The 18,897-nt window shown below is 32.9% G+C and overlaps 1 protein-coding gene across 2 annotated transcripts in view; it reads right to left on the minus strand.

Annotated features, from left to right (window-relative positions):
* The window catches only part of LOC128982836 (CD63 antigen-like), a 113,362-nt gene that overhangs the window by 75,837 nt on the left and 18,628 nt on the right, over positions 1-18,897 (minus strand). For both annotated transcript variants that reach the window (XM_054401866.1, XM_054401865.1), the window contains exon 2: positions 1,241-1,321. In XM_054401866.1, coding sequence (XP_054257841.1) covers positions 1,241-1,321 — 81 coding nt within the window. The remainder of the gene's footprint in view (positions 1-1,240; positions 1,322-18,897) is intronic.

The following is an 18,897-nucleotide window of genomic DNA, read 5'->3' on the forward strand; positions in this document are numbered from 1 at the left end:
TGTGTTGTTTTAAGGTCAACCAGTCAAGGGCAGTCCTAGACATATATTTTGGGGGGGGGGGTCAACACTAGCCCCAAAAAGGCCTGGGGGCCCCCCAGTAAAGGAGGGCGGTCCGGGGGTTCCCCCCCGGGAAAAATTTGGAAATAACGTGCTAAAATGAGTGGTTTTTAAGCTATTTTGAGGGCCTAGTTTAATGTGTTCAAGCTTCCCAGTTTATTTAAAGGTCAAAGAAATGTCAACAAATAAACTTGTATAATTTCATGTTTTTTCATTATTGAGACTTGGGGTTTTAATCTTAAAGGAATTCCGTGGGAGAATTAGTGATGAGTGTGTCAGTGAGGGCTTTGCCTTTTATAAGTATAGATTTCTATTAAATAAATAAATTTTATACTTATAAAAAAAACAAAACTGTGCGTTCCTTGCATAAGAGTTGATTTATTTTTTTAGGGTGAACAAATGTTGAGTTCTAGCAAATTTCCCTATAGGGAAGTAGCCAGGGCTGTTGCAGAAAAACTATTTGGGGGAAATACTTTGAATATCCCAACTATATTATATATTACACCAGTTACCAACTATATTTCACTGATTTCACAACTAATTATTATTAAGTGTCAACAGTAATGAGGTTGTTTTACCTAAAAAGCCTCTTTATAGCTCACAAACACAAATAACAAGAAATCAAGGCAATAAAAGATGATCACACGTTAAGTTTACTGTTACTTCACTGTGGCCTACTGATTAATTTATCGAATTAGTTAATATAATTATTACTTTAATTAATCATTTATATAGAATGGTAGACATCTGCTCAGTTTGAAAATAATCCTTTTCGACAGTTTCAAATTTCCAAAAATCCTAACTCATACTGTAGCTTCAAATACCCAAAATTTCCAACTATTACACTTTTCAAAGATGATTGGGGGGTTGGGAGAAAAATAAAACTGTGCTTATTTGTGCATGCATGTTTGATCAAATTTGGCAAATTTATTTATGTCATCCTATACTATTAACATTTGGTCAAAAATCACTTTTTACCTTCCCCGTAACAGCAGACATAGTACTTGTAAAATCTAATGTCGTTTAAATAGGGAATAAAATATGTATTGTTTATGGGATTATTTTAGTAAAAATTCAATCAGACAAATTGAAATTCCTTTAGTCTGCAGGTTTGCTGTGTCGGGGATTAAAACTTCAAATTAAATGGTTTTAAAGAAATATTCCAAAATACTTAAATATTTACCTTGTTCTCTAAGAAATGGCTGTAACTCCCAACTTCTGACAGTACCAGGACACCAACCATGATTACTGCAAGTCCTGATAACTGTAAACATGCAAAATACAATATGTTATAGCGTTATAACCAATAATACAGTATTGAATTAGCCATTATTTATTAATCAAATGAAAAAAACATAGTATTGTTACTATTTTTTTCTTATAAGATCATATATTTTGTGCAATATCCTATATATTAAAACAAAACAGGGTTTTTTTATTTCACTATTCTGAATCAACCACTTGACGGATTTTTATGATTTTTGTGTTGAAAGAAAGATAATTTTGAGAACTAGGGAATGTCAAAGCCATAATTTTAGTTTAGGGTTTCAGTTTTTTAGAAATTAAGTTTTAATTTTCAAAAAGTCTAGCAGCCGACAGACGAGTTAAAGTCGTTTTAGTGGTGGTTTAACTAACAGCTGGTTTCTAACTGTCATTGAAATGTTTATGTTACAAGTTGTTTGTATACAAAAATAATGATCGTCAGAGTTTGCCTACACGATATTACTTTAAAATGCAGTTTATTTTCCACCGTAAAAAGATCTATGTTATCAGGAGATTGTGTAATTTTGAACTAAACATTTTAAACGTATAATCAAGTTATGTCATAAATGTAATCCGTCTAAGTATAAGTGCTTAATCCTTTAAGATATAAGTGGTTTACGTGTTGATTCATATTTGTCTAGATGTTTGAATATAAGTATGACTGCATACAGTACACATTTTATTCGTAATGAAAATATCAACCGGTGTAGTAGGCCTCCAGAAAACTGACCAGTAAGCTGCAGGGTGTCAGTAGAAACCAAAATCGATTCATACCATATCATAACTATCCCAGTATTACTGTATGATTCAGAAACTTGATAAAGGGGTACATTCCAAAAGTAGACCAAAAGGCTCGGATCTCGGATGGGCTGGGTAGGCTTTGCATGGCGGAGAGAAGATACTTCAACTTTTAAAAGTGTATTCCAAGGAGTACTGCAAGGTAGACGACCACTTGGAAGACCAAGTAATGAAAGACATCTTCAGACTGGTATCTTCCTGTCTTCCTGTCATCCAGAAATGGCAGGGGATAGAAGAGCCAGGAGGCCAGGATCATTTTAGAGGTTTCAGTGGCCAAGGTGATAAAATAAGGTACGGTAAGTGATAGTAGGCCCATGCAGTGTGGATGGTGGTATGTAGCTACTGTACTCAAAGCCAGTGTGTGTGAATCGGCCACCAAGTTGTAAACTAGCTGTTCTGAATCATATTGAGTTTTAATTGACTACTCGATTCCCGTACGTAGGACAGGGCCAACAGCTCGTTTCTTCTTAAAATCATAATGAGAATCGATGACTTAACAAAGCAGTGAAATACATTTAGCTGTATAGTAAATTAATTATTATTTTTTATTCAAATATTATGCATAAGATTGTTCATCTGATATGTGCTCATAAGGGAAAATTGAATCTCGCATTTTAGTAAAGAATTGTTTCTGTAAATACACTTTAAATTTAAAGACAGATAGACAAACAAAAATAACTCAAGAGTAACCAACCTAGTTTTGAATTGCTGCAGATAAGCCATGTTAGCAAATTTCCCTATAGGGAAGTAGCTAATAGGTCTCATGAAAAAAAAAATATATATATATACAGGGTGTCCCACGTAAGGTGTCTCAAATTGATTACGGAGAAACGGCTTAACGTACAAGGATGAAATAAAATTATTTCCGACTAAATCGACCCCAAAAAATAACTTAAAAATATTTTAAACTTTTTTCCTATAAAGAGTGTGCCTAAAACTGAGGGTCACTTGTTCGAATCTCGGAATTTTAAATGTAAAAATATGTCATGCTATACATCATTTTAAAGGTATTTATTAGACAAACATTTTGGCGAAAACAGAAATTAATTATCTTATTCCGTTTCAAAATGGCGGCAGTTTTTTTGGAAAAATTCAATATGTTTTTAATACTCTGTGTTTCCTATACCAATGCACTTAGCCCTTCTCCGGTTGAATTTTCTTACTTGTTATGAAATTAGCTTATTAAAGTAAATGCTATTAAAAAACATTTGAATTTATACAGTTTTTCACTAAAGCTACTTTTTTAAGATCAGAGCTACAGTGTGTTACATCTTGGAAAAAGCTGCTTACTGGGTACATTCTGCATCCTGTGTAGCTCCTAAATGAGTAAGTTTGGTATGAAAATTCTAAGAGTATACATCCTGGTTGAAGTTTGTTCGTTACGCTAACACAATATGTTATTGTATCCCACAGTTTAATGAAAACATTTTCCTCCAATTCTAAGGCAATTTTTATTGGATTTTACACAATAAATAATTTTTGGATGGATTATAAATTTCCTTACATAAAAAGCTTCCCCTGGCACTAAAGGAAGACAGCAAAAAAAGAATCATCCAATTCGGTGCACTCGTTCTCAAGTTTTGGAATACCATCAAAAAAGGGATTCATTTTTATTTATATAGATTTTATGTTTGTTAAATTAGTGTGTACATGGAATTTTAAGACTTATTCACTCTTAGCATTTTCTCTCCGACCCTACTTGTTTAGGAGCTACAGCTATATAAATTCTAAAACAACCATAAAATACAAGGTGTGTCATGAGATATTTAAAAGCTAGCTGCTGGTGGAAAATAGGGGCCATCATTTTTTAAAAATTAGAATTAATTTTTTCCCATAAGAAAATAGTTGAAGTTCTCTAGATCTAATAGATTCAGGGATACCAAGGGTGACATAGTTAAGATGCTATATATTTATTTGTTATATTATAACCAATAGTTTTTTTGTGTCTTGTGAAACCACCATCATGACAACCTTCTCATTATTATACTTCTTTAATGAAATCTTATTCCGTTCTGTACATAATTTTGTGAACTGTCTTGCGCTGTTGGATACCCTTTGATGTACAGTACTTTATTTGATAGTCAGGGATGATTCTTTATTCATAAGTCCATTTGACAACTGAGGTAACAGAACATTGACCTCAAGTAGAGAGCAATGTTCATATACAACCAATATTTTTTTACAATGAAATGAAGAATATTTTTAGCCATTGATAAGAGAGCTATCATATTTAAAAATTGTTATTTCATGTTATATTTTGATATACCAATTTACGAAAAAGAAAGTTTATAAAAGCTAATATCTGTGATAATTAAGGCAATTTCAGCATTGTAAAACTGTTGGTTTTTGTTTTTTTTTAGGTACAGTATTGAAAAATTGTTTTTCACCACACTATGATGTTTTTGGCTGTATTACATACGTTAATTGGTGGCTGAAAGTTACGTTTTGCTGGCCATGCCAGCTGTCATCGTAATTTGGGCACCGAGCAGGTTTTTACATCCCCGGGCCATAAAATCAGCTTCCCGCTTGCATATTTATTACACAAACAGTATTCATAGCATTGAAATAGAATTGTTTTATTTTCAACGTTACCTAGCAACTGTTTATAATTTTATTGCCGATTCCTGAAATTACTTCTTCACATAACCTTAAAGTTGCGTTGACTATCAGTTTTCATTATTATTATTGTGAATAGTAGTAGTGTGGTGAAAAATAGTGTTTGTACCACGGACCGAAAATGGTTTTGCAGCTCTCGATCGATTTCTCGAACTTAAAAACTATCTCGAGCCGGCAAAACATAGTTTTTGGCCCTAGGTACAAAATATACTATTACATGCTTGTCATTCAGTAAAAACCCCTGTATTAATATTACCGAAACCCCAGTCTGACAGGCCCAAGGGAAATTTTCACAAACGTATGTTGACAACACTGTTTACTTGATGGATTCCATTTCCCCCAATACCCCCTACCTGTTTATATATTGTTCGTTGATTTTGCGTGGGTGCCGTGACCTTGACAAGTTGTCTGATCATAACATGCCCATCTCAGAAGCCCTGTATTAGTGTATTTTAAAGCGGGGTTTCACAGGCCAAGGGTTTCGGTTTGTGTGTTTCTAAGCGTGGTCCATTATTTTCAAATGGGGTCTCATAGACCAGGGGTTTCGGTTAGCATCAGCCTGGGTAGGGTTTCGGTATTAGTTTTAATTCAAATATGTTTCTAGATTATGTATCCTCTTGGGCAAACATATGATTGAAAAATGTATGTACATTATTGTTAGTTTTTCATTCTTGTTGTGGTTACAGAAAGAACCAAAGCATACTGTTTGATAGACGTTAACATTTGTTGGTGTAAGAAAAAAAAGGGTTTAATATAAACCACCTATTTTGAATCTACACTTAATACAATAAGTTTTCTCAGTAATATCCCTTTTTTACCCATCCTACTTAACAAATTTTTACGATCGAGGTGTCGTTTTAAAGCTTATAATCTAGCAAAATGATGAATGATAACCTAAAAGGTCATTTTCTATAGGGATTCCTCCCCCTAGATTGTGATTATTTCTAGACTTTGCTTTTGAAAATCCAGTGATGCTGAGAAACTTTCTTTATAACGGTTTTAAACATGAGGTTTTATCCCTATAACTGATCATTCAGTTTAATGTTTAACCATAGCTAGATTGTTAACAAGAGACCAAAATGTTTATGAAATTGAATATTAAACATGCTACTTTTATTTATAAGTACTGGGGGACCGTATAGTTTTTGTTATTGTAAAAGCAGTATAAAGCAAACTCACGTTTTTATAACTAATTTTGGCTTTTATTATTTAAGTTCCAGTGGAATTCAATTTATTATGAATACAGCTGTCCAAATTATGTAATAGCTATTTACCTTACAAGTGTAGTAAGAGCTTTTTTACATCACACAGGTGAATGTTGTGCAACGAGCGGAAGCGAGTTGCATAATTTACCGAAGTGATGTAAACACAAAGATTTTACCTGACCTGACAATATACAGGAGGTTACGAACAATATTTTTCATTATCCATTTCATTCATCTTCTAACAGTAACGTTCATTTACAAACAAAAGCTAGGTTAGGAAAATTCTTCAAAACAGCAATAAAATTCAAGCGCACAGCTGATTTCTAGCGTTGAGCGTCGTTGGCTCCATAGAGGTATATTTTTTAAGTTAAGCATTCAATGTTATTTAAATGGGTTTCATTACATCACCGAGTGAGTTTTTTTCAACTTTACATCACTCGAGAAGTAACGAAGTTATATACATGACGCTTGGGATTGGGAAGTTAAACATGGCGGGTTAGGTAAAATATAAAATACAGCCGCAGCAAACCTTCAGACTAAGCGAATTCCCATTTACTTGATTGGATTTTAAATAAATTATATTTAAATAACATTAGGTTAAACAAGTACTTAGGTTTGCTGCTACAGGGAGGATAATAAAGTGGGGTTTTTTAGTAAAATATGAATAGCTTAGTATAAAATAAATAAATTTGCCAAGTTTGATCAAAATATATCCATAAACAAGCAAGCTATGACAGTTAACTTATTTTCTAAAAGAATAACGTGGGAATTTTAAATTTAAAACTTATTGAGTTTTCTCCGTAACCAATAACTGTACAAAAACACTTCAATATACTACAATTATTGTTTTTTAAGCTCTTTAAAAAGGTCCAAAGAGAAATTGGGAAATTTTATGTTTTGAGTGTCAAAAATTAGAAAAACCAATTTTTAATGTTTTTAATGTAATTTGTGTGTTTTTTTTAATGTAATTTTAATGTTTTTTATGTTGTTTGAACGCCCTTAACGTGTAGATGTGCCTTTTGAGGGTCTCAAGTCGGTGCGTTGACCCATAAACCCTTGGCAAGCCCTCAAAGTACGATTTTGGCCCATTTAACATGGGATTAAAATCAAAACAAAAGAAGGACCAGCTGCGATTAAATCTCAATTAATTTAAATGTTAGAGAAATTCATAGGAACAGCTGAAAAATGATTTTAAAACTTTTATAAAGTATTTTTTTTCAGGTATACCGAAAGATTTGAACTACTTACTATATAAAATTACTTAGAGCAGTGATATTCCCCGATACTTTCCATTGAAAAATGCAGTGTAGGTACCGATGGTACACTGGTACAGCAGCTCGTCATTTTTAACAGTTTAATACTACTTATCAAAACATATGAAACCTAGGAACTAGAAAATTAGTACTAGTACTAAGGTTTTTTTTATGTTTTGATACACTAAAACAAATAAAACAATCGGGAAAATCACTCTACGTATGGCCTACTGCACACGAGAGACTTTTTGTCGGCCGACTATTTAGTCATAGTCGGGAGTCAAAGTTGGTCCCATAGTGATAAATCTAAATGCGCACATGGGCCAACCCCAGCAAGACAGTCGGCAGACTGTCTGCGGACAGTCGGGGCATTTTGGTGCTGACCGATTTTCCCGCCGACTGCTCCCAGACTCAACTGTCGTGTCGTATTCATAAAGGCATGGAGATAAGTTTGAACGCGCACACTGACGACTAAAAAGTCTGTCTGTCTGACAGTTAAGTGCGTTGTTATCATGTGTATTAAACGTAAAAGCGTGAGTCATACGCTTACTCTTACTGGTACTGGTGCCATTAAACTTCTATTGTATTATTAATTAAGTTCAATTTATTTACAGATGTAAATGTTTACTGGATTGAATGGATAATCAGCGTGGATAAGACTGACTGTAAACTACTCGCATTTTGCAATAAACATAAACCTATGACAATATTTTTCAGTAAAAAGTAATACTGTGAATCAATTACACTGTAATGATACTACCTCTTTTAATTTATTATTAAAAACTCATTTGACAATTATAGGTAATATTTTTTTACCTTTAAAACCACAATTACAGACCAACTGCCGAAAACACAATAAACCTATCTTGACAAAAAGTACATAAACAAGTTAGCCTATGAGCATTTACTATTTATAAAGTGACGGGACGACAATCCACAGTGAAGAGAAGTGTTAATTTTTTTATTAATTATTGTAAAGAACTTCGTGGACAATATTTATGATATCCACTTTGGAATTGGAACAATAATTTACCGTATGCAATTAGCTATAATATTAACGGCCATTTACAGAGTGTAAAAGATTCATTTGTTTCATCAAAATGCTTAAAATGACGAATTTGCAAGTATCTCATTGACAATTATTTATGTAATATTTTTTACCTTTAAAACACCCTCCACAGACCAACTGCCGAAAACACAATAAACCTAACTTGACAAAAAATAAATAAACAAGATAGCCTATAAGTTTTTACTATTAATTGTCGTCCCGCCACTTTGTTTAATTTACAATATAATTCAATTCACAATCCACAGTAAAGGAGAAGTGTTAATTTTTTTTATTAATGATTGTAAAGAATATCGTGCGCAATATTTATGATATCCACTTTGGAATTGGAACAATAATATGTGTAATTAGCAATAATATTCACGCCTATTTTCAGAGTGTAAAATATTCATTTTTTTTCGTCAAAGTGCTTAAAATGACGACTTTACAAGTATAATTTTACAAAAATTTTCCGGGGGGGGGACCCTGGATTTTGAGATATATATATTACAGACAGACAAACAGACATAGCTTGTATTAGAATATAGGATAGGATAGGATTGCTACCTAAACTGTCTGAAACAAGCATTATCTTTGAAAGGTAAAAGGGTATTGAATTTTTGTTTTACCTTGCAAACAATTTTTGAACCATATTAAAATCTGCAATTTGCGCACGGGTCCCCTCATTAAATATTATTTTACATGGTGACTAACAAGACATTAATGTGATTGAATTCACTTTAGTTGTACTTCATAGTTAAATTAGGTAATTGGAAAATGAATTGTTTTTTTATGAGGGAGATTTAGCTAAATGGTAATGAACAGACTGTGTTCAGATAATATCACACCCTATAACACGCAATACTTTCCATTAGTGTTACCAGGAGATAGGACGTTAAAAATGTAGCATTGACTAAAATACATAACATTGACAATGAAGCATTCACAATAAAGTATTTCCAGCATATCATCGACAACTAGTATATTTACAATAGATAGAAAATACTATTTTTAATTTCATTGCTTAATGGTCCTGATTGTTCAAGATTCCCTCTAAGTTTTTAAATGAGGGACAGTATTGATTGATTGATATTTTAATGTAGGCCTACATAACAACAACAATGGGCCTAGTAACAATGTTTTGGTTGAAATAAAATATTTTAAACTCACGCAACTGACACAGATAGTATTTTTTTAATATAATTTCGTCACCAACATGGCATCCCATATAAGGCCCATATTAATGTGAGTTACACATGAAAATAGGGAATGTAAATGTCAATCATTCTTAGATAAGATTTACAGGTTTTTTTGCAAACAATAACTAATTGCGGTACTTTTCATTCACAACTCTTGTACAGTTTGTGACTCTGGGGCATTCTCATTTTGCTAAGAAAGCATTTATCTGGCAAATGAAAGCCCTTTGGAGCCATGTCAAGGATTGAAAGATTAAGACTCAAGGGAGCTCTGTTGTGACACATTCAATTGAACCCAAAAATACATAAAAACTCAACTTCAATAAACTTTAAATAGGTAACTTTACTAAACAAGGTAAATTTTTCAGCCGACCAGGAAACATTATACGTTGCAAATTTTACGTAAATTTTGATGACCAATATAAAGTTTGAAATTCTTGAGGTAAATTATGAATGGGATCAGGAAACTTTAGATGTTGACTAGAGCTGGCCCCGTGGTCGAAAACTCGACCAAGAGTATGTACCGTATTGTGCAAACTTCTCTATTTTCACCCCCTGTAAATAAAACATGTTATTGGAATTTCTTCCATTTTGTTTTGATTTTCTGTTCTGTACCACTCATGGTAAGACCTGGACCCGGGACCGAATTACTTTTTCGTTTTGAGGTCCCTAGATGCCCAAAACACCATCCGTTCAAATTCATATATATATATATATATTTATATAGTGTTGTTATGCGCCTAATGGTTACGGAGAAAATTCCAAAAAATTGTAATTTGAAATTCCCATGTTATTCTTATGGAGAATAAGTAAACTGTTGTAGTTAGCTTGTTTATGAACATACTTTAAGCAAATTTGGAAAATGCATTTATTTCTTACTAAACTGAACATTTTACAAAAACAAAAAAAAACACATGTTTACCATCCCTGTTGCAGCAAACCTAAGTACTTGTTAAACTAATTCTATTTAAATGATATTTTTAAGTAGACATTTTAGTGTAAATCCAATTAGGCAGTTGGAAACTCGCTTAGTCTACAATTTTGCTGCGGCGGGGGTATTTAATTTTAATTTAATTTTTTGTGCTTATTTGAATTAAAATGGAATTCTGCACATCTACAGGCAAATATCTTTCTAACAGTATGAGTAGATTTTCCTTGTGATGCACAGGATCTGAGAAAAAAGGTTTTCAATAAAAAAGCTTGCCTATATATAGAATAGATATATAGAATTAGCCCCATGTTAAATCTCCATAAGAAAAGTTGAATTTCCATTTTTGACCCAATTAACATAAATAACTTAAAAATACAAATAAAACCTGCACATATAGGACTGATAAGCTTTCTTTTGGTACAACCTGCGTGTAAATCGGTCAAGTAGTATGGTCATCAGTTTTGCAAAAGTTTTAGCGAATTTCCCATATAGGGAATAAGCTATTACCGTAGTACTCATGGTAAGACCTGGACCCGAGACCGATTTAATTTTTCATTTTGAGGTCCCTAGAGGCCAAAAACACCATCCGTTCAAATTCATATATATATATATATATATATATATATATATATATATATATATATGTGTCCGTTAGCGCGATAACTCGAGCAAAAATGATCCGATTTTGATGAAATTTGGTACAAACGTGTAAACCTACGTTTATTCGAACGAGTTCGCGATCCAGCATAATCGGACTATGGGAACGGGGGTTTATGGGGGGTTTTATGGGGTAAAAATGGGTTTTTCCCATTTTTGAACCTAAAAACAATAAATTTTGCGATTTCTTTCTAAACCGTTTTGTAGAGCTTAAAAAAAGAAATAATTTAGTATATTGAAGCGCTGTTGTATGCCTAACGGTCACGGAGAAAATTCAAAAATAGTGTAATTAAAAATTCCCATGTTATTCTTATGGAGAAAATGAAAATTGTTGTAGTTTACTTGTTTATGGGTATATATTGATAAAATTTGGCAAATTTATTTATTTCATCCTATACTATTGACGTATGGTCAAAAAACACTTTTTACCTTCCCCGTAGCAGCAAACCTAAGCACTCGTTAAATCTAATGTTATTTAAATAGGGAATAATATGTCTTATTGATGGAAATATTTTAGTAAAAATGTAATCAGACGAGTTGAAATTCGCTTAGTCTGCAGGTTTGCTGCGGCGGGGGTATTTTTTAAATATATGAGATCTCAGTTCTGTTAATATATAAGATAGTAAACTTTTCAGGCATATGGGAAAATTTAGAGCCAATTTACCTTTTATTCAACACAACCTGCATGTAAATCGGGCCAATAGAACTCGAGATCTCACTCTTAATAGAAAAAAATTTAAATTTTACCCCATGTTAAATTGTCAATTGAGATTTTAATTTCTGTTTTAATAACATTTAGTCAAGTAGGCTAATCTGATATCGAAGCAAAATGAGCAAATATGCAGACAGTTACTTTTCATTTGGTACCAACCGCTCGTCGTAAGCTTCAAAATTAGCCCCATGTTAAATATCCATAAGAAAAGTTTAACTTCCATTTTTGACCCAATTATAAATATTTTCAAAATACAAATAAAACCTGCACATATAAGACCAATAACCTTTCTTTTGGTAAAACGCGTGTGTAATTCGGTCCAGTAGTATGTATGGTCAGGCTAGCTGTCTTAAGCTTTAAATGTTGGCCCCATGTTAAATCTCCTTAAGAAATTTTTATATTGGTTCCTAAGGTCGCCGTGTTGTTGAAAACTCGACCAAAAATAGGTAATGTACAGACTTCTTTATTTTCACCCCACACTGTAAATAAACCATGTGACTGGAATTTGTTTAGATTTTCTGTTTATATTTTGTTGTTATTTCCCATATAGCACAGTTATGTATCCAAAACGTATCAGATACATTGCACTGCAACATAGGATATGTAACGGATGCTATTCGTTGCCTATCAGATAGATACCTGATACGTATTTGGAACGTGCAAATGTCCGCGCTGAGGATATGTATCTTTGGATACCTTGGATATGTATCTGCAATGTAACGAGAATACGTACCCGCAATGTAACGAGAATACGTACCCGCAATGTAACGAGAATATGTATCTGCAATGTAACGAGAATATGTTTTTAATACGTATCTGAATATATATATATGTATGTAGATGTGATGGAATAAAACCCGGGGGCGGTGGAATAATTAGCTGGGGGTGGAGCTAGAAGCGATGGAATGATTTCTTGCATGGCCATGCTGGAGATGTATAACAGGAGTGTAGTTGTAGAGGCCTACCTGGAGGTGGTACGAATCTTACCTTAAACATTGCTTAATGCAGTGGAATGATAACCTGGAGCATAGCTGTAGGAGTAGCTAGGTCCACATAGAGGCAACTGCGATATATGTGCACGTTTGGTGAAATTGATTAGTACCTGTTGATAGTGTATTGGTCACCAGCAGGGCAACCCATAAGACCCATGTTCATTCTATTTTTATTTCAAATTGATTTTTCGTGCTTATTTCTGAGCCTACTTTAATTTATAAAGTGATTAATTCTGCACATCTAGAGGTAAATATCTTTCATTTGGTACCAACCGCCTGCAATTCAGTCCAGTAGTATGGTCAGGCTAGCTATCATAAGTTTTGCAAAAGTTTTTTAGTATGTAAGAAGATTAATCGCTAATGAAATCTGCAAATAATCTTCGTTTGTCTTCTTCGTGTTGTTTGTTCATCATCGTGTCAAGTAAAAGATCACATACTACTATCTCAGATGTAGCCTGTTACTCGACGAGTAACATAGTAGAGTAATACTCGTGGAAGTTCGAAATCATTATTTCTTACCGTGGTTGTAAGAAATCATTACAGTTGTTGCCACGATCTCATGAGATATTTTTTTACTATGATTTTTTTAATTACTCAACTACAAGAGGAGAATGAATAATAGTAATTCACATTGACAGTCATTATTTTAGGTAAGAGTTGTTGGGATACTAATACTACTTTTTAGTTCCACATACCCCTGCACCATGTAAGACTGCCTGTCACATGATGTTACATGCACACAGCTAGCTGTTGGTGTGTTTAGTCATAGTTACAGCTGAATTATTGAACAGTATTGATTTTGTGATTTAGGGGTTACCCACAACACATACTGGTGTGAAAGATGAAAAGCAATCTAATGATTTACATCCAATTTCTTGAATTATATTGATTTTATGTTAATACAGTAAATTAGTATGTATGATACCATTGACTATACACAGAGACTTCCCATGTAATGTAAAATTTTGTGACAAAAATGTGGTGCAATCTGTTGAGATGGTCTACCATAACTAATTGCAATATTCTTTGTTAGTGATAAATGAATCAGCTGTTTGCTATGATACAAATAAATCAATAGGATTTTAATAAATCAATGGGCATAATTTAACCCAATACACTAGTACCCTCTAAAACTAGTATTGATACCATTGAATATACACAGATATATTCTGTATATACACAGACTATATTCTGTGTATTGTCAATGATGATACTATTATATACGTTACGTTCTACGTTTCTATCTGTGTTAGCAGTGCTGAATATCTATTAAAAAGGCCTAATAACAGACAAAATCATTAATCAAGTTGATTATATAAATATGAATTTCAAAACGAATAGTAAATCGGTCCTTGGTCTTAGCATGAGACCTATGGTAACAGCTTATTCCCTATGTGGAAAATCGCTAAAATCAAAAGTGAATGATGTTTTGCATGCTGTTCTTAGAATTAATTGTCTCGAGAGTTTGTTGTCTTAGTAATCAGTTTAAGTCACGCAGAGTGAAAGTAAACATTTTGTTTCTTTCAGCTATCTATGCCCCTACGTCTAGTCATTTCAACCCCTCTTAACATAAATTCATTTCAGTTCAGTATAGTAAGAAAATTCATATGAAGTAACAACAATAATTTAAATACTAAGAATAAGTGAAGTGAATGCGTTCTTTTGATGTGAAATCAAACAATTATAATGATGAAACTTGTTTATTTTGACAACTCGATAATATATAGCTTTTTAGCGAATTTCCTTATAGGGAAGTAGCTATTACCGTAGGTGGTATGGTAAGACCTAGGCCCGAGACCGATTTACTTTTTTCATTTTGATGTCCCCAGAGGCCAAAAACACCATTCGTTCAAATTTTATATATGTAAATATATATATATATAGATAGTCAAAATGGTGCCAAGGGAGTCAATGTCATAGTGTTATGCAGTTTGAGTCAAAATAGTTATGCATGTATAAAGTCTGAGTCAAAATGGTCTTAAGCGAGTCAATGTTGTATCGTTTACCCGTTTGAGTCATAATAGGTATGCGAGTATAAATATATATGTATATATATATATATATATATATAGATTTATATACAGGGTGTTTTTTTTTTAAACTTGCATCTTTATTTATGTAAAAACCGCAATAGATAGAAATATGCAGTTGGCGGTAATCATCTATTGACGTAGGGGGCACAATTTTTTTGAATTCAACGTTACATTCACATTCCCCCCTTTCCCCCCCTGCCCCCAACTTAATTTTTTTAAATAGCAAGGTACCCCTTGTGACATATCAAATTAAAGAGCATAAAAAAAGAAAATGTTTGATGAAAAAAAATTGAAAATCGGTTCATAAATGTGAGAGATATTCCCCCCCTCCCCCCCCCCGGAACTTATTTTTTTTTTTAATAGCAAGGTACCCCTTGTGACATATCAAATGAAAGAGCATGAAAAAAGAAAATATTTGGTGAAAAAAAATTAAAATCGGCTCATGAATTTGTGAGATAATCCCCCCCTTTCCCCCTACCCATAACTTGTTTTTTAATAGCAAGGTACCCGCCCTTGTGACATATCAAATGAAAAATAAATTTCACCAAAAATTTTCTTTTGTCATGCTCTTTCATTTGATATGTCACAAGGGGTACCTTGCTATTAAAAAAAAATTAAGTTCCCGGGGAGGGGGAGGGGAAATATATCGCAAATTTATGAACCGATTTTCAATTTTTTTTCATCAAACAATTTCTTTTTTCATGGTCTTTCATTTGATATGTCACAAGGGGTACCTTGCTATTAAAAAAAAATAAGTTGGGGGCAGGGGGTGAAAGGGGGGGAATGTGAATGTAACGGTGAATTCAAAACAATTGGGCCCCTTACGTCAATAGATGATTCCCGCAAACTGCATATTTCTATCTATTGCGGTTTTTACATAAATAAAGATGCAAGTTTTTAAAAAAACACCCTGTATATATAGATATATTATTTTCTTGCATGCATAGATATATATATACAGTATATATATGTCCGTGAACACGTTAACTTGAGTAATTTTTGTCCGATTTTGATGAAATTTAATTGGTTTGAAGGTGTAAGGTGGGATAAACTTGAATGAGTTTGCGACCACACAGCATGATCGGACCATGGTAACGGGGTTTTACAGGGGGTTTTATGGGGTAAAAATTGGTTTTTCTAATTTGTCACCCTCTAAACACAAAATTTTCCTATTTATCTCCAGACCTTTTAAAAGAGCTTAAAAAACAAATAATTTAGTACATCAAAGTGTTTTTGTACAATTATTGGTTACGGAGAAAATTCAAAAAAATGTCATTTTAAAATTACCATGTTATTCTTATGGAGAATATTGTAAAATGTTGTAGTTTGCTTGTTTATGGATATATTTTGATCAAACTTGGTAAATTTATTTATTTTATACTAAGTTATTGGTATTTTACTAAAAACACACTTTTTTACCCTCCCTGTAGCAGCAAGCTGAGGTACTCATAAAACCTAATGTTAATTAAATACATTTAATTGAAAATCAATTCAGGCAGATGGAAATTCGCTTAGTAGGTTTGCTGCGGTGGGGGTATTGTGTGTTTAGATTGATTGTTCCTTTGCCCACTGCTCCCAACCCATTTTTATTTGTTTTTAGTGAATTTCCCATATAGGGAATACCGTACTACACTAATACTGTTGATCTCTTAATGGTAAGACGTAGCCCAGAGACTCATCTACTTTTATTGAGGTTCCCACTTCTCAGAGGCCAAAAACAGTTATGGTGGCCCATACTGTATAAAAATGGTCAATGGTAACAGTATGAAATGTCAGGTGAAGGCTTTTCACTTTGACAAAGTTGATGTTTTATTGTAAAATCTTTGGGTTTGAAATGCATATAATATGTACATTTTTAACATGTTTACAAGGTTGTTTCCCCATGCATAGGGCTGGTTCATATAGCTAGTTTTTATTTAAGTTTGTAACTTTTAAGCTCACAAAATAAATTGTCACAATGATATTTAGGCCTCAAATAGATCCTAACCTCACTAGGTATCAACGCGAATTTAATAGGCCTATTGTATTTGTGTGTTGCCCAAGTCTCCATGGATTATGCATAGTAGACTTGCTGGGTGCTTCATCACTGTTGCTTGGCAAGATCAAGATTGTAAGGTCTCCTCATAAACCTTCTCATATTGTTTAACTAACTCAAACTAAGTTCAATTTTTCTCTTAAATACTTCTCTACTATATTTCAAATTAACCATACAACATCCAGTCACATTTAACCAATACTTAGTCCTACTTCTGGATATTGAGATCTTTTATTGTTTTTGCGAATTTCCCTATAGGGAAGTAGCTATTACCGTAGGTGGCACGGTAAGACCTAGACCCGGGACCAATTTACTTTTTCATTTTGATGTCTCCAGAGGCCAAAAACACCATACGTTCAATTTTTTTTTTAGATTTATATATATATATATTATATATATATATATATTATATATATATATATATATATATACGTCCGTAAACGCGATAACTTGAGTAATTTTGGTCTGATTTTGATGAAATTTGGTTTAAAGGTGTAAAGCGGGATAAACTTGAATGAGTTCGCGAACCAGCATGATTGGACCATGGGAACGGGGCTTTATGGGGGGTTTTATGGGGTAAAAATTGGGTTTTCTCACTTTTGACCCTCAAAACACAAAATTTCCCAATTTCTCTTTAGACCTTTTTAAATAGCTTAAAAAAACTAATAATTTAGTATATAAAAGTATTTTTGTTCGGTTATTAGTAGCGGAGAAAATTAAAAATATTGTAAATTTAAAATTCCCATGTTACGCTTATATGGAGAATATTGTCAAATGTTGTAGTTTGCTTGTTTATGGATATATTTTGATCAAACTTGGCAAATTTATTTATTTTGTACTAAGCTATCAATATTTTACTAACAAACACACTTTATTAGTTTCCTTGTAGCAGCAAACCTAGGTACTCGTTAAACCTATGTTATTAAAATATATTTAACTGAAAATCAATTCAGATAAATGGAAATTCGCTTAGTCGGCAGGTTTGCTGCGGCGGGGGTATTATTAATAATAACTCCTCCTTGTTAAAATATTCTGTTTAGGTTGACTACATCATTTTAGGAAATTTTCTTATAGGATCGTAGGTGGCATGGTAAAACCTATGGCCGGGACCAAATTACTCCTTCATTATATTGTTCCCAGATGTCAAAAACACTATTCTTCAGAATTTTTGGAAATATATTTGTTTAAATTTATGTCTTAAATTGTTTATGTCTTGAGTAACTTGAGTCACTTTGGTCCAATTTTGATACAAATTTGGCATGCACAATTGCACATGTTGGGCAAGATAAACTTGAATGATTTTGTAAACAAGCAAGATATAAAAAGGGTGTTATGCATGGAGTTTTAATATTTTTCAAAAATTGGGGTTTTTCTATTTTTTTTATAAATCATGAAATTTCCTATAAATTCCCTATGTCAGTTTAGAGAAGCTTACAGCCTTCGTCTTTGTTTCGAGATTTAAAAAAACTAACACACTTGTATATTAGTGTGATTATACTATTAAAAATTACAGAGAAGATTAAAAAAATGTACATTGAAAATTCTTATATGTTTTTCTTATAAAGAAAAAGATTTTATTATTGGTGTTGCTTATTATGAATATGTTTTTATCAAATTTGGTAAATTTATGTACTTCATCCTGTACAATCAACATTTATCATCAAAAACCTTTCCCTTAACAGCAAACCTAAGTGCTAGTTTAATCTAATTTTATTAAAAATAATAAATAAATAATGATTTCTACATGGAAATATTTTAGTAAGAATCCAATGAGTCAAATTGAAATTCACCTAATCTGCAGGTTTGCTGTGGCGGGATTATTTGACAAAAGTCACATCTGTACACAGAGTTAAATCAAATGTATACTATAAACTCGCCTTTGGCTCGCTGGGGGCTCCGCCCCCAGGCCCCCTAGCTGTTAGTCGTCATTAGTGGTAGGGTGAAGGGGCTCGATTGTCGAAAAATGCCTAGAAGGGTTTTTTAGAAAGTTTAATTCCTGACCATGAATATTCAGGTCAGCTACTTTCAAGGTTTGTTAACTCCATAAGAATAACAAGGGGGGTGGGGGTAGTTTGATATTTTGGGGGGAGGTTTAACATTGTAA

This window comes from Macrosteles quadrilineatus, unplaced genomic scaffold (assembly GCF_028750875.1).
Source record: "Macrosteles quadrilineatus isolate MER2022 unplaced genomic scaffold, UCM_ALF_1.0 Scaffold_1__1_contigs__length_201487025, whole genome shotgun sequence".
Lineage (NCBI taxonomy): Eukaryota > Metazoa > Arthropoda > Insecta > Hemiptera > Cicadellidae > Macrosteles > Macrosteles quadrilineatus.